This window comes from Cucumis sativus, chromosome 1, assembly GCF_000004075.3.
Source record: "Cucumis sativus cultivar 9930 chromosome 1, Cucumber_9930_V3, whole genome shotgun sequence".
Taxonomy (NCBI): Eukaryota; Viridiplantae; Streptophyta; class Magnoliopsida; order Cucurbitales; family Cucurbitaceae; genus Cucumis; species Cucumis sativus.
The window spans coordinates 28,613,167-28,630,165 of NC_026655.2; the positions used below are offsets into that span (position 1 = coordinate 28,613,167).

Consider the following 16,999-nt stretch of genomic DNA (forward strand, 5'->3'; position numbering starts at 1 on the left):
TGATGTGTTTAGGAAATACCTTTATGGGGAATACAACATTTTCAACAATGATAGCAATCTCAATTTCACAATCATAAGTTCTCATTGCATTAACATACAAACCACAACAATCACAATAAATTCCACGCGTTTCATTTCATTAAGACATTCACAACTCATCGTCGAGACTGGGGATTCTCTCATCCACATCTATTTGCCTATACCTGGGATTCACTTCACTAGCGTCTCGCAATAGATTTGGGATTTCCACCAGAGTCTCGTAATATTCATTTTTTTCTCAGACATGGAATTTGCTTTCACCAGCATCTCATCGCCTAGACTTAGAATTCACTTCCACCAGCATCTCATGATAGATTTGAGATTCACTTCACCAACGTCTCACGATTCATTCCTCACCTAGACCTGGGATGCACTTCCACCAGCGTCTCGAGATAGATCATACAACTCCACACATCACACAATCATCATAATCAACAAATAAGAAATGTTAGCTCAAAAGCTTTATTTTCAATGCATAACATTACATTAGTAACAATCTCATGGAATAAGCATGGATGATCAGATTACAAGAAATATTTTCAATACATACAAAACATTTCTTCCATTTATAAGAAATCATTCACAAATTTTCATTTAAATCACAAAGATCACTCACATAAATACTTGGCCTCAACTCCTTCTCCTTTTGCTTTCAACTTTCTCTTCCCACCTAGTGGTTCCCTCAACTGGCCTTTCAGCACCAAGCACTTTCTCTTAACAAAGTATCAGAAAGTTTAACATCTTATGTTTCTTTTTCCTGGCCTCTTTGGTTCTATTTATAGTGATCTTTCACATTAGTGGGTCATCTTCATGTTTTACACGTGTCAAGCTACCACTCATCAGGCCATGCAACCAATCTTAAGTTCAACACGTTGCCAGTTGTCACTCTCGATTAGACATTTTCCTTGAAACGCTAACCTTATCTTCTTGGAATGCTTAACTATTTATCGCTTGACTCTCTTCTCGAAAACAACAGAACATTTACTTTACCTCAGAGGGTCATCTAGTCACCTCATACGGACATCTACTTCATCGCAACCAAACTTAGGCATAGGTACTTCTCATCGCAATACTACCCAAATGCCTAGTTCTTAGCATCAGTTGCATGTTTCTTCTTCACCAATCAATCCTATCGCATTGCCTTGCTTCAACGCATTCAACACTTAACCGAAGCATTTTCTTCTCGTGTTACCTCTTTTCAATCACATTCTTCCTCGTAGAATGCCTCTAATATATACTTAGTCAAAATGACTTCTCAACAGGGCTCCTCTTTAACATGACTCCTTTTCTTTGGATTCGGGCCTTATAATATATCACTAACAATATATAAAAATTAATATTGCAAATTTAAAATCTAAAATTTAAAAAACTAATTTATATATTAAAAATTTTAAAATTAAGATAAATATATAAACAAACATTTTAAAAGTTACTTTAAATAAATATAACAAAACGCCAATATATTTACGGTTTGTGTAACAAAAATAAAAATTTCAGGAAGCTAGTAAAATATTTTCATAAATTCATTTGTTCTTGATATTGCTGGAAGATTCGTCAATTCTCTTTCTTCTTTTTCTTTGCCATTTATTCACCGTTCCAGATTTTTTCAGCTCCTCTTTCATGTTTTCTTTCTTCTATTTTTATACATCTTCCTTTTTTTTTCTTTCTCCGTCTTATATTTCTTTCTTCCAGCTCTTATTCCATAACATCAAAATCGTTTAAATATCACTTTGGTATAATCTAAATGATCGCTTACCTAGTCAACAAGATCGTTTAATATGGTCAACGTGATCGTTTAGATTTAAAACATTTTTTCCATTATTAAAAAAGAACTACGCGATCGTGTGGATATTATCTAAACGATCACTTACCATACTTAACGCGATCGTTTAACATGGTGAAGATGATCGTTTAAATTTAAAGCCATTTATCCCATCATTTAAAAAGAATTACACAATCGTATGGATATGATATAAACGATCATGTACCATAGTCAACACGATCGTTTAACATGTCAACACAATCGTTTAGCGTATCAACACGGTCGTTTGGATTTGAAATATTTTTTTTCATTATTAAAAAGAACTATACGATTGTGTTGATACTACATACATGTATATCATTTTCTACACGAGCGCGTATCACGATCATTTAGAAGAAGAATTATATGAGCACGTGTGATCGATTAATCGTTTTCTCCGAATTGTTTTATATGTATAATTTTTTTAAAACGGCATTTTTAAATTTAAAATGAAACTAATATATAAAATGAAAAAAAAATTACGAAATACAAGAAGAAAAAAACCCTTTTAAGTATGATTCAAAGCAACAACCCCATGAGGAGAACTTCATCATTACATAAGCGCCTCAATACCAACGTGACAAACAAATTTATTATTATATAGGAAATACTTGTATTATATTTTCTTATTTCCGCAAATAAAGAATCAATAGAATCATTAGGAATCACCTCATCATTACCAATATCTGCTGCTGATGTTCCTTTTGTACAAAAGGTGAAGAAGATTGTGTAGTAGTTTGGTGAATCATATTAATTGGCTGAACACTATGGGTTAGAATACAGGCAACTGGAGGCGAGCATCAAAATTGGGACCGAGTAGTCACCTTTCTTGGCTACAACATCACCTGCTCCAATGCTCGGTGCTGAAGTTCAATTGGATAGTCACGAACACAACCTATTCGAGGTCCTGCACCAGTTGTCCATTTGCAAGATAGATACTTTCCCAATTGATATGATTTTGTTTCTTTGTGTGAGTTTATTCTTTTCAGCACTGATTCATCAGGGATGATACCAACCTCGTAACTTCTATTTTCCTCTTCTAACATGTTTTTCTTCTGAGTTTCTGTATCCAACTCCGAAACATATTTTAAGGATCTCATTTCTATGTTTTCTCGTATGTGAAGATTGTTTAATTTTCTTCTCAAATTGATTGGCATATTTGGCTCAAATGTTTTGATGGTTGACGATGCTAATTGCTCTTGAAAATCTGATTTTCCACCAATTGTTTCTGCAGCAACAATCTTTGAAACTCCATCATCCGAACCACCACTCACTTGTTCAATCCAATCCTCCTCTGACGAGCCTTTTCGAACATGAAGACTTCCTTTTTGTGTTTGTAGTACATTGTCTTCCTCGCCCTCCTCATCACGTGGACTCATCTAAATTTAATGAAAAAAGGAAACATGTAAATAATGTTCTGATTTCATTAGAAAAGAACATCATAGATCTAAGATCTCCAATCTAACCTTCACATGAGTGAGGTCAACGTTGTTTTCTGAAAGGAAGGAGATAAATTCACGAAAGTTATCTTCTGTGGGACGGTAATGACCACTATGAGGCCAAATTGCCTGCTTAAAAAAACGAGAAACTGTCATTAAACGGTAAACAGAATCAAACTTGAAGATGAACCACTTAAATAGTAGGGGATTGCAGTGAGAAAAGAATGAAAGAGAATTCTAAAAGCTCTGTGACTTGTACCTGTAGGATGCCATTTTCAACAACCAATCTCCCGGCAGCAAGTGTGGCTCCTCCAGCCAAGAAACTCGAATGGTGAAACTTACCCTTCATTTTCTTTCCAACATACAAGGCTTTAGAGGTGCTGAGAACAAATATCCACTTCTCACGCTTATCAACTCTAGTGATGTGAAGTAGTTCCCCAGATTGCTTGTAAATGAATTTCCCATCCTCCACAACAACTTCATAGGCTGTTCTTTCCAACTGAAAGAAAACCATTTGGATGGTTCAACATTCCATATGAACTAAAAGAATAAATAACAATTTGATGCTGGTTTGAGGCTCACTGGACCCAAATACTGAATGCACTGCTGTTGAAGTTTCACTCTAGGGCATTCTTCAACAAGATCTACTCCCTTCCCTTCTCCTATATCCAACCTAAGAAGTATAGATACTTTATTTTGACTAATATGTCAACACCCAAATGCATATCCCATATTTGTTAGGCCCATTTAAAATGCTCAATAGTTTTATAATAAAGGGACATAAAAGTTATATATAACAAAAAAGCAAAAATAGTAAGATATGACCCAAAAAAAATTAACAAAGTTTGAGACTGGGGAATATCATCTTCGTTTCTTAAGCATATTGACTTCATTTTTTTTTAGAAAAACAACCACTTAAGGGCAAAAATTCACTGGACTTGATTTTGCCAATGAAATGTATATACTTTGTTCACTTTGCCCTTTTTTGCAAATTCCCCTAAACTTATTGTTGTTGTGCCAATGAGTCTATGACGTATGTCCTCTCCTATACTAAAAATAAAAATAATAATAAAGATGATAATAATAATTATAGTGTGATATTGTGTCTATGCCTTAACTGTCATCTAAGTTAATATCAATGCTTCTTTAGTTCTTAGTATCCGACATGTTTTACTCTAAACCTTTAGCTTTTAAAAAACCTGAATTTAGCACTGAAGCTTTTAAAAATTAGGTGAAGGAATGTTTACCAATAGAAAAAGGGTTGTTCACTCTGAGAGTAAAGCCATTTATCATAATAAAACTGTAGGTTCTGGCCATAACGATGTCGTGGATCAATCTGGCAACAGAAAAAGAAATTACAACTAATAATAGCAAGTTAATTTAAAAAAAGAAAAAAGAAAAACTGGTCCAATGTAACACTTTATTTATCTCAAGTTCATTAGACTTACAGCCTCAAGCCAGTGTTGTAAAGCAAGCATTTGAGCTTTGTCATTTTTAAACAAGCCCTTTCCAACCTGTCGTGTTTGAAAGACATATGGTTGATATTTTTGAGATGTTTGTTGGTTTCATGACAATATCAAGTAAAACATGGTGAAATTTACCCTAGCAGCTTTGGTTCTTGCTCGAGACCACCGTGAAATGGCAGTTTTATGTTTCTCGATGTCATAAAATGATATGGAACTTCTCCTGAGGTCAGCAAAATTCAAGAGTTTCCACCTGCAACAAGGATAACCACTGAGAACAAGCTCAAAAAAGATCCATTTTGATTCAGAAAAAAGGCACAAGCCAGCACACATACCAACTCTTCTCTGCAATAACTGCACAATCAGCCAGCCTTCTCCTTGTTCTAAAGCTTTTATAAACTTTCTGTAATTCAGTTGCTGCCATGTGCTCCATATTTGTTGCAGCGAGATCCATAACAGCTTGGGTACCATCATGATTCTCGGGCCTAGAAGATTGACTCTCCATGTCATTGCTCTTAGGACTATTAGCAACAAAATCCAACTCTGCCTCCTGTAGAGGAATATCTGTTATCTCTGTTGAAGTCATCTTCTCCAAATCTCTACCGCTCAACCTGACAGATGAATCTAACTCCGCCTTCTGCAAACCCACCGATTTGATTACTGAAGGCTTCAAATCTCCACTATCAGAACTGGTGGATCGCTGAAGAGCTTTTACTTCATCATCGCCAAAATTGATGAATTTCACAGTAACAGATTCAGATTCTCCCCCATTTTTCTTATCAATGTATTTGGCCAAAGGACATGTAAAGAAAGCCCCCATTTTAGCAAAAATGGTTCAGCAAAGCCAAGATGAACATTATTCGTGTAACATGAAGTTCCTAGAAATAAGAACAAAAAAAAATCCAACACAAATGAAGTCATAAATCTTCAAGGAATAGACAGAGTCAATCTCTTAACAAACAAGTTGAATTTATGCCCAGAAAAAAAAGATTCGCAAACAATTAATCCAAGAATACTTTAGAAGAAAACAAAAAAAGTGAAAGATATAAATGCTAAACTTGAAGCCCAAGGAGAGTTTCCCTTAATTTTCAAGCCCTAAACAATGTACTAACAGCAAACAGACCAGTATGATTCCCAGTAGCCTGGAACCAAAGATTTGTGAGACAGGTCAGAAACGGTAAAAAAACCCATTTCATCAAGAAAACTAGATTCCTTAGCTCTTTTTTGATAACCGTTTGGTGTTTAGTTTTTGGTATTTGAAAATTAAGCTTATGAACATTAAACCCATCTATTGATTTGTCTATAGTGCTATGTAGTTTTAAGGTGTGTTTTAAAAAACCAAGCCAAATTTTGAAGGACAACTTTCAAAAACTTGTTTCTGAGTATCTGTAATTTGACTCAAATTCAGAAGTTTAGTTAGGAAATATGAAACAGTAGTAAAGAAGTAAGAAATGAAGCATAATTTTCAAAACCAAGAACCAAACTGTCATCAATCGGATGTAATCAACCAAATTCCAGTAAGCAACTACAGTGGGACTTCAGAAACAGACAGAAAAAGAGCATCAAGCACAGACCCAACTTCAGAAATAAGCAGTCCACATTTCCATGGGACCAATATCAGAAAGAAAAAGAAGTGAAAAAAAATATCCATTTCATCAGAAAAGGCTTGAAATGAATGAACAAGCAGCAAGAACCAAAATGGAGCGAACAAGAAACCTGAAATGGCGGATTTACCTAAATCATAGGATGGTAGGAACTGAAAAATGTGATAGGTATAAGAGAGAACTCGCGCTTTGGAAAAAGTAAAAGCCATAGAGCATCGTGTTGGACGTACAAGGATCTAATCAACCAAATTAATTACTAATGAGTATAAAAAAAAATCAATTTAAGAGAATTCACAAGCAGACAGTACAAGGATCGAAACAAAACAATAAATTCGTTGACATGGGAGCTAAGCAATTAGCATGGACATGGAAGAGGGGGAGTCTCGTGCTGGATTGAGATTCTGGGGGACCAAAATTCGTTATAGCTCCCTCTAGAGAAGGATTGAGATGAAAAATGTTCCATAATTGTTGAGCTGGGAACAGATTATGAATGAGAATTTAGGAATAACTAATGCGATTGAAAGCAGAATCCTGAGTGATGGGATGGGTTGGTTGTTTTATCTCTGAAACTTTGCTATTCATTAGTTTGCTTTGCTCGCTTCGCGGGGAAGAAGATGAAACACCTTAAAAAAAACTAACCGGGCTAAATACCCTAAATAATGATGCTTATTCTTGCAAACATAGCCGTTAAATTCAAAATATTTTGGTAGCAATATTTTTAAAAAATTATAAACATATCAAGATCCCTAAAATTTCACTAATAATATAAGTTGGGATAGATCACTTGATAATATTTTCATTTTTTAAAAAATGTTACTATCTAATTATTATTTCTAATTAAAATTTTTAAAATTAGGTAACTCTAAATTAACTTTTCAACAAAAAAAAATATTTGTAAAATTTAGGGATATTTTCAAATAAAAAATATTTGTAAAATTGATGTGATTTGTAAATTATTTGCAAAAATAGGGATATTTTCTTCTCTTACTTAATACTTATTTTTTTTATTATTGTTATGTTTCTTGCTTCTTAAAGAGATTGATTTTTTTTTTTTTGCTTGCTTCTTTTTTATTCAATTGCACTTTGCACTATTTTCTTCGCATAAATTAATTTTTGTTTTAATTTTTCTCTATCTTTCTTATTTAAATGTATTTTTCAGTTTAGATATATTTTTTAATCAATAATAATTATTATTATCTTTATAGTTTCTTTTTTTTTTTTTTATCTTTACCAGTTTGAAAGCTTGTAAAGAAAATATAAAGTAAGAACTAGTAACTAAATCAAAAAACTTATTTCTCTATTTAAAAATAGATATTCTTTCTAAAGATGGATTATAAAATTTGTTTACTTGTGAAAATATCACACAAACTAATGAGAAATAAGAGGTAGTTTGGCCCTCATTTTACTAAAATAAAATTATTTACAACCCAATGTTTAAAACTTAAAATAATCAAATTCCCCTTCCAATGTTTCCAATAACTACATTCATGATCATCACCACTCCAACCACCCTCTCTGACCCCTTCCACAAAAACAAGCAATTTAAGAAATTTGTTGAAGTTTGTTACTAGAAATTATCATTGACGGATAAAATCGTTGGAAATTAAAGGGGTGAATTGGTGTAACACACTAAATTTAGAAAGAAGACATAATAAATGGATATCACATTTGAATGAGCAGGATCTTGAAGACATGAAATAAGAACATGAAAGTAATTGTTAAGAAAGACTTAAAAGAATTAAAAGTTACTATATATACCAACAACGTGCATATTCTTTTTAAGTGACTCAATTATAGAAATTTTAAAGTTAAGCATGTTTAACTTGAAGTAATTATATGTTGGGTAACCTCTTGGAAATTTTTCTAGGATACATGTGAATAAGGACAAAGCATCCTGAAAGCAATATTGCTGGTCTGTGGAAAGAACTTTCGCTCTAATAAGCCTTTAGAATATATAAAGATGATGTTGGTCGCAAGAGAATGTCACGGATGGGGGCGTTACAATTGGTTATTTTAAGTTTTAACCACCTAGTCGTAAATAATTTGACTATAGCAAAACAAATTAAATTAGGGGTTACTTTTCATTTCTTTTACACATTCATCGTGTGATATTTTGACGAGTAAACAAATTTTATAATTTGATTTTATTTATTAATCGTTACTTTAAAACACAAGATTTTTTAAAAAATAGAACAAAATGAAAAATATTTGTACTGTGTAAAATAATTTTGAAAACGAAAAAGCTCACAACATGAAATAACACGCAATTAATTGATCATACACATACACAAATAACTTCTAATTTAAATGATTGTATATTTTAGTCTAAATAATTGTTTAGATATTAGTACATAATCGTCCAGAGATTGACCGTAAACGATCGTTTGAATCTATCCCTTGTCTATTTGGAATAGACAATGATAGTAATCTATCTAAAATAGACGATTAAATATTAGTACACGAGTGTATCTATATCTAAACGATTTTAGTATATGATCTTATACCAAATCTAAACGATTTTATGTCAAATCTAAACGATTTTGGTACACAATTATGTACATTGATACACTTTTATAAATGTTTTTTAAAACTACTTATTGGAACCATACATAATAAATGAAAATCAACTCTAAAGAGTTTGTTATGACTGATTAAACTAACTATGTGTCTCAAACACACTCAACTAGGGGCAGGTTGATATTTTATAAAAGTAATAAAAAAACTAAAGCAGAAAAGGCAAAGAGGAACTCAAAAATATAATATCATTTTAGAAACAGTACAAATTGTAAAATCAATGGCCAGTTATAGCCGTATGCATGAGTTATATCTATATGCTTCTAGATATAATTCCATGTATACTTCATATTTCTTCTCATTTCTCAAAATTAAAAATAATTATCAGTACAAAGATTTATGTACACTTAACAAAAGAAAAAAGAATAACAAATATTTGTATCATATTTTCTTCTATCCACAAATAATAAATGAATAGAATAATTAAGAATGAAGAATCAACTGTCATTACCAATGTCTGCTGCTGATGTTCCCTTGAACAAAGGAGAAGCAGTTTGTGTATTGCTTTGGTGGAGCATATCAATTGGCCTAGATACCCTTGGGCTCAACATACTGGCAATCCGAGGCGAGCAATGAAATTCAGATCGAGCAGCCACTTTTCTTGGTGATAAGCTCACCTGCTCCAAGGCTCGGAGTTGAAGTTCGACTGGATAGTCACGAACACACCCGATTCTGGGACCAGCACCTGTTGTCCATTTGCAAGATAGTTGCCTTCCCAGTTGATATGATTTTGTTTCTTTGTGTGAGTTTATTCTTTTCAGTATTGATTCATCAGGGATGATCTCTACTTCACAACTTCCTTTTTCCTCTTCTAAATAGCTTTTCTTTGGAGCTTCAGTATCTAACTCCGAAACAAACATTTCAGATCTCATTTCTTTGTTTTCCATCTCGAGTTTCTCGATCAGGTTACCCCTATCTGGGATGTGAAGATTGGTTAATTTTCTACTCAGGTTGATTGACCTCTTTTGTTCGAACAGTTTGCCAGTTGATGACATTTCTTGATCTGGCAAATCTGATTCCTTGCCAGTCATTTCTTCAGCCATGATCTCTCCAAGGCTATCATCTGGACCACCGCTGAACTTTTGAGCCCAATCCTCCTCAGTTGAGCCAAATCGAACATGGAGACTGCTCTTTTGCATTTGTAGTCCATTTTCTTCCTCATCATCAGGACTCATCTGAATTTAATAAAAGAAGAAATATATCAAATTATGCACTGGTTTCACCAGAAAAAGAACATGTTAGAACTTTGTTTTCCAATTCTCACCTTGACATCAGTGAGGTCGACATTGTTTTCTGTAAGGAAAGAGATAAATTCCTGAAAGTTTTCTTCTGTGGGACGGTAATGACCACTGTGAGGCCAAACTGCCTGTTCAAAACACAATAAATCATCATTAAACGAGCATTTTCAAGGTTAAAGACAAGCCATTTAAATGGTAGGAAATCAAGAGAGAAAAGATGATTGAAAATTCTATAAGTTTTGTGACGTGTACCTTTAGGATCCCATCTTCCACAACCAATCTTCCAGCAGCTGATGTGGCTCCACCAGCCAAGAAACTTGAATGCTGAAATTTACCCTTCTGTTTCTTGCCAACATACAAGGCTTTAGAGGTGCTGAGAACAAATATCCACTTCACATGCTTATCGACTCCAGTCGTGTGGAGGAGTTCCCTGGATAGCTTGTACATGAACTTCCCATCCTCCACAATAACTTCATAGGCTACTCTTTCCAGCTGAAAATAAAAAAATATGGGGATGATTCAACATTTAATAGGTGAAACAAATTATGTGAAAAAGAACAATAGGATGAAGGTTTGAGAGACTCACTGGACCCAAGTACTTGATACACTGCTGTTGAAGTTTCAATCTGGGGCACTGCTCAACAAGATTTACTTCCTTTCCTTCACCTATATCCAACCTGTTTTACTCAAAACTTTTAGTTTCTAGAAAATCTGAACCTTAGTAATGATGCTTTAAAATTTTTGTCGAAGAATGCTTACCAATAGAAAAAGGGTTGTCCACTCTGGCAATGAAGCCATTTAGCATAATAGAACTGCAAGTTGTGACCATAACGATGTCGTGGATCAATCTGGCGAAAGAAAAAGAAACAACAATTAGGGTGACTGAAAACATGAAATATGTAATTGCTTACTTCTCAAGTTTAATATACTTACAGCCTCAAGCCAGTGCTGTAAAGCAAGCTTCTGACCTTTATCATTTTTGGACAAACCCTTTCCAACCTGTAATGGCGTTTGGAAACATATGGTTAGAAACTTTTGTGAGGGTTGTAGATTCATGACAAGAGCTAGTAAAAACATTTCAAAAGTTTACCTTGGCAGCTCTGGTTCTTGCTCGAGCCCACCGTGAAATGGCAGTTTCGTGTTTCTCAATGTCGAAAAATGATATGGAGCTCCTCTTGAGCTCAGCAAAATCCAAGAGTTTCCACCTACAACAAAGACAAGAATTGTGAACAAACTCAAAATAGATCCATTTAGATTTAAAAACAAAGACACAAGCCGGAACTCATACCAGCTTTGCTCTACAAGAACTGCACAATCTGCAAGCTTTCTTCTTGTTCTGAAACTTTTATAAACTTTCTGCAATTTCATTGCTGCTATATGCTTCGGATTTGTTGGATTGAGATCCATCGTCATTTTGATCCCATCATGATTCTCTGATCTAGGAGATTGATTCTCCATCACTTTGCTCTTTGGACTATCAGCTACAACAAGCAATTTGTCCTCTAGTGGAACAGCTCCAGCTTCCATTGAAACCACCTTCTCCAACTCTCTTCTTTTGAAGCTAACAGATGTTTCTAATGTCATCCTCCCCGAACCAACCGATTTCATTATCATAGGTTCCAAATCTCTACTATTGAAACTAATGGATCGCACAGGAGTTTTTACTTCATCATCACCAAAACTGATGGATTTCACAGTGACGGATTCTAACCCATTTTCCACATCAATGTATTTTGCCAAAGGGCAGGAAAAGAAAGCCCCCATTTTAGCAAAGCTCAACAACACGTAGATAATGAACACTATTGTTCCTGTAACAACAATAAGGCACCCAGAAATGAGGATGAAAACCCTAACATACATAGAAAAATGAATTGATATCTCTCAAGAAAAATAGACGAAGTCAATCTCTCAACAAACAAGTAGAATTAATGGTTAAAAAAAGACTCCAACACGCACGCGCTGACACACAAAGAAATACAAAGTAACAATTGCTAAAGCTGAAATCCAAGGGTACTTTCTCTTCATCCAAGGATATTTTCTCTTCTTTTTCAAGCCCAATCGCAGAAAACACCACAATCACAGAAAACAAACAAGCGTATTTTCCATTAAAACCAGAACAGAGAACTTCCTATAATCATAGATCTGCAAAACAAGTCAGGAAGAGAAAAAGGACCCATTTTCAATATAAAAAAAACCCAGATTCTAAATGAACCCACCAAACAAAATAAACAACTACCATTCAAGAACCAAAAAAAAAAAAAAAGACAAACAAACAGAAAGAGACCATTATGCACAAACCCATTTGAAGAAATCAAAATCCAAACAAACTAGCAGTACATTGCAATGGAACTAAAGATCAGTAAAAAACAAAAAAAGGGAAATGCTCATTTCATCAGAAAAGCACAGAAATGGCAAGAAAAGGGAAAAGGGGGGTGGAAAAACAAGGGTGTGATGGCAGATTTACCTCAATGAATGAGAAGCTTTGGGGGTTTGGGTATTGGATTGGTGAAAAAAAATAAAAAAATGAGTAAGATTTAAAATGGGAAATGTTAAGAGGATTTGAGAAGAGGGATGAGTTTGGATTTATAAAGGGGTTGAAGTGAAAGCGGAAGGCAGAGTGAAAGGGACTTTTCCACCGGGGAAGAGAGTAGAACTAGAAAGAGAGGACGGCTTGAACGCCACTCATAGCAAAACCATATTTTAAATACACAAATTCGTGGGAATAAAGTCAATTGGTATCTTGGTTTTCCCCTTTTTGAATATATTTCCTTTTCTATTCTCTCTCTCTTACTCTTTTTTCTTTTTATGCCAAGTCTACTATAGCATAGTTTAATTTGTCAAGATATCATATATTTGTGTTGAAAATTATATGTTTGGAACTTTCATCCCAACTCCACTCCGATGTGAACTTGCAATAATCATAATTATTAACCTTTTCTCTTTTATTAGAATACTCCACCCTCCAAATATGTTTGTTGTTTAGTTTTGAGTTGAGAAATATTAGATGAGTTATTTTTACTTCTTTTTAAAAGAATGTCGCATGAAAAAATATATGTCAAATCGTACATCATACACATTAACATACAAACATATATATCAAATATATATATGAGAAATGTCTTAAAGTATCCAAGCTCGATAGGGTATAAAATAGTCTTGAAAACACTTCAATATATTTACGTATGTTTTAGAAAATAGAAGTAGAAGAAGAAATTGATATTGATGGTTGTAAAAAATTTCATATAGGTTTGGAAAGAACCTATTTGTGAATATAGAAAAGTTCGAACTCAAAATTGTGGATACTGTAAGACAAGGTTGTCCAAAGGCTATGATGAACTTTTTAGATAAAAGTACCATTGTACTTGCCTACTTTAGAACTTACCTTTATTTTATTAAAATCCAAATACTATATTTTGTTCATTTTAGAAATTCTATAAATATATAAATGTTTTTCTCTATACAAATATTAAGGGTAATTTACAACATGATTTCTCAAAAGTTTCATCTCTCATCTACAAGTTATTTTAAAATAAAGAATATCCAAAAATTGTGATATTCTATGTGAATTTACATCATATTTCAATTTTGACTAAACATTTTCAATTGGCTAAAATAACTTATTTTGTTTAAAGAATTAAATATATAGTTTTTGCTGTATGGATACATTTCATTTTAAAACTTATATAATTAATCAGTTTTATTTTCTTACGCTTATTTTAATCTCTTAATTTTTTTAAAAACAAATTGCGAACACAATAAAATTTGAAAACTTTGCTATCTTCTACAAATTTAAAAAATATATATATTTGTTTATAAATTTTATTAGGTTTATTAATAGAAAAATTATCAAAAACAAAAATCAAATTTAACTAATTTTATCTCATGTAATTATAAATATTTTATATATCTTTTTATTTTTGAAAAAACTCCTTTAAAATATATCAAAATATGACATTTCAATATAATGGACCGCAATATATAAAATAGATTTCACTATATTTATTTGTATTATGATATTTTACTACACTTGTAAATATTTTGAAAAGTTACATAGTAAGTAAATTTGGATTGAATAAGATAGTTTTGGGAAACAAAATAGTTGTTATTTGTTTATTAGAGGAAGAGAAAAGGAGATTTGAAATGTGACTAATCAATGAGAAACATCCACAGTTGACTAGTTCATTAGTCATTGTAACTTGAATCACAACCCTCTCTTCAGCATATCAAATTTACAAAATTGAAACCCTTCACTAGTCATATACACCTTCAAAATTTGTGTCATAACATTGTTTATGAGAAGTAAAAGGACATTCCATCCATATACTCCAAACTACATCTCTACATCTTAGGGAGAGAGAGGTTCCACTGAAACCCTTCACTCAATCCCTATTAATTATTCTCAACTTTTCCCACAATTATTCAATATATATTATTCATATTAGTCTTATACCAACTATAATTATATATCTTCTAACTCACTTTTAACCTCACTATCCTTGAGTTATCTTCAAATTTGTTATCTAACCTTTCCAATCATCCAACAAAATCTAACCTATATTTATTTTTTTTTTTTCATTTGGGACCTTTAACGTGTTTAGTGTTTTAAGTGATGTGTCTTATATAAATTCTCTTAACCCTATCATACATGTGTATTTTGTATTCGGTCGACTATTATCCTCAAGATGACATAGTTTTTTTTTCCTCTACTAGCACGTTATTAGTAAATCTCGTGCTTTTTCTTATTTAACTTTTTTATCCTTAATATTACTTGTGGATTTCAGCATACCCACCTTCTAGAAAATATGTTATATCAAAATGATTCCACTCATCATCTAATTAAAGTATGAAGCAAAGGAAATCAATATTAATAAAAGAAGTTTGATTTAAACAATAATTAATTAGGTTAAATTTTTAAAGAGAAATAATTAGGAAGTTTGTAGGAAGATTCCCTAAGTGGCGTTGTCGTACGGCCCACAAGTTGACTGAAAACCAAAACCAAAACCAAAACCAAAGTGGTTGAAGATCAGGAAGGGCTTTTGAGAAAGAGATGAATGATTAAAACAAAAGAGAGTCTGTGTAGTCAAAAAAGTCTTGAGCCTTTTCTATTCTTATATTGACAAGTTGTTGTCATTTGAGTCCTCTTTTTCCAACTTAATATGCTCTACTGACTCGATCCAACTTTCTAAAATCTATCATTCAATGTGTATTTATACTGGTGTGCTTGTCTAATTCAAATTTTTTAAAAGGTTTTGAGAGTTCATGTATGGATGGCTAAGGAAGCTTGCTTGAGTTTCTTTATACTTCATAAGATTTAAACATGTTTCACTTTGGACTTCTTATGCTGTAGTTATCGATTCTTTTAAGTCTTTCTCTTAACCAAACTTTCATATCCTCGAGGTTTCATTTAGATGTATTTATGTACTCTTATGAACTCAAGTGTTGCTCATGTTAGTTTATGAGCATATACTAAGTGTAAAAAGATGATAAGGTTTAATAAACAACCTAAATCAATCAAGTTAATTTAATGACATTGACAAATCACTTCAAAAGCTTGACTCTTAAGCTAAACATTTCTAAAGATTTTTTACTATAAAAATACCATAATTTTGTTCTACGAATTCAACAATGCGAGAATAGTATACAAATTAAAGGTGAATAGAGAGAAATCAACCACTCTTCCACGTCAAAAGAGAAAAAATACGTAGATAATATTATATACAAAATTGTACAAAAGTTTATATTAATTGAATTATATTCATGTTGTTTAGTTGATAGTTTGTATTTTAAAAAAAAAAAGCTGACCATTCTAAAACAGAAAAGAAAAGTTTGACATATTGGTTTATAGTGTATTGAAATGATGAAACTTTGAAATAGTAATAATCCAATAAACTTAATTAAGAAGTCTTCAAAGGATAGATAGTTTTCCAATACAAAGTATTGTGTTGTAATCAATAGATGGGACAAAAACAGAGAAGGAGAAAAGGTATGATTATTTACATGGAAAGAAAGGTTGTTTCTTAAGAAAAAAAAAAGGAAGAGGAAAATAGGAATTAGGGCATTTGAATTGATCTTTGAAAAGACTTTGTTTTGCAGAACTAAATATGATGCTTAAAAATTGAATAAAAGAAAAAAGTTGGTTTTGTTTTGTGTCTGAATATATGATTTGTAATGGTGTGTGGAGTGACCTGTACTCTGTCCCCTCCATTGGTGTTGCATAATACATATGCCAACCAACTCTTTTTTCTTTCATTATTATATATTCTTGGACAAATCTAATTTGGTCTCCTCAATTATTATTTCTTTCCCCTCTTTCCTATTATTGCATATCCCATATTTATGTGTCACACACAATTTTATTCATTTTTTCTACTACGGAAACAATACTGTCTATGCTTCATTTAATTTCTAGATCTTCTTTCCCACAATAAATAAATATATCTTTCTATTTCTATTTCATGGATCTTACTTTTTCACCCTCATGTTTTAACTTTATTTTTTAATACGTCTTCAATTTCAGTATTTTACATTTTCTTTTTTCTATTTGGGAGGAAATTGATTTCATTATTTTAAATTAATTAATAGAGTATATTTTTAAAATAAGGGTAAAAGGGTAAATGATAAAATATAGAAACCAAATAAAAAATAAATTCGAAATGCGATATTAAAGACAAGGGTAAATAAACAAATAAGGGTCACTAAATCCTCATATTTGGATGTACTAAAATAAACAAATAATTAAATTTTGTGTAGGTAATAAAAATAAATTAATTTTATCTTCTTATCTTCATTCTTGCCGCTAATCAAAATTAAATAAAAGCTATATTGGTACCATTTTTAAAAT

At 32.3% G+C, this 16,999-nt stretch overlaps 2 protein-coding genes across 2 annotated transcripts; both read right to left on the reverse strand.

The window, feature by feature from the left end:
* Positions 1-2,327: 2,327 nt before the first annotated feature.
* Positions 2,328-6,966, reverse strand: LOC101218765 (IQ domain-containing protein IQM2). Its single transcript, XM_004139086.3, has 9 exons — positions 6,477-6,966; positions 5,078-5,620; positions 4,881-4,995; positions 4,728-4,793; positions 4,527-4,615; positions 3,862-3,952; positions 3,539-3,778; positions 3,307-3,408; positions 2,328-3,219 (listed from the first exon to the last, which is right to left on the reverse strand). Exons 2-9 carry the CDS (start codon positions 5,560-5,562, stop codon positions 2,674-2,676), a joined length of 1,734 nt encoding a protein of 577 aa, XP_004139134.1. The 5' UTR covers positions 5,563-5,620; positions 6,477-6,966; the 3' UTR covers positions 2,328-2,673.
* Positions 6,967-9,087: 2,121 nt separating this feature from the next.
* LOC101218995 (IQ domain-containing protein IQM2) lies at positions 9,088-12,851 on the reverse strand. The gene is made up of 9 exons (XM_011661875.2): positions 12,623-12,851; positions 11,447-11,966; positions 11,249-11,363; positions 11,092-11,157; positions 10,918-11,006; positions 10,745-10,835; positions 10,411-10,650; positions 10,185-10,286; positions 9,088-10,095 (listed from the first exon to the last, which is right to left on the reverse strand). Exons 2-9 carry the CDS (start codon positions 11,920-11,922, stop codon positions 9,358-9,360), a joined length of 1,917 nt encoding a protein of 638 aa, XP_011660177.1. The 5' UTR covers positions 11,923-11,966; positions 12,623-12,851; the 3' UTR covers positions 9,088-9,357.
* Positions 12,852-16,999: the final 4,148 nt, after the last annotated feature.

Coding starts and splice junctions, on each gene's coding strand:
- LOC101218765 (XM_004139086.3), bottom strand. CDS start 5,562: ATGGGGGCTTTCTTTACATGTCCTTTGGCCAAATACATTGATAAGAAA. Junction 3,953..4,526: donor GAACAACCCTTTTTCTATTG/GTAAACATTCCT, acceptor TATACTTCTTAG/GTTGGATATAGGAGAAGGGA. Junction 3,779..3,861: donor GCATTCAGTATTTGGGTCCA/GTGAGCCTCAAA, acceptor GTTTTCTTTCAG/TTGGAAAGAACAGCCTATGA.
- LOC101218995 (XM_011661875.2), bottom strand. CDS start 11,922: ATGGGGGCTTTCTTTTCCTGCCCTTTGGCAAAATACATTGATGTGGAA. Junction 11,158..11,248: donor CAAGAACCAGAGCTGCCAAG/GTAAACTTTTGA, acceptor ACGCCATTACAG/GTTGGAAAGGGTTTGTCCAA. Junction 10,651..10,744: donor GTATCAAGTACTTGGGTCCA/GTGAGTCTCTCA, acceptor TTTTATTTTCAG/CTGGAAAGAGTAGCCTATGA.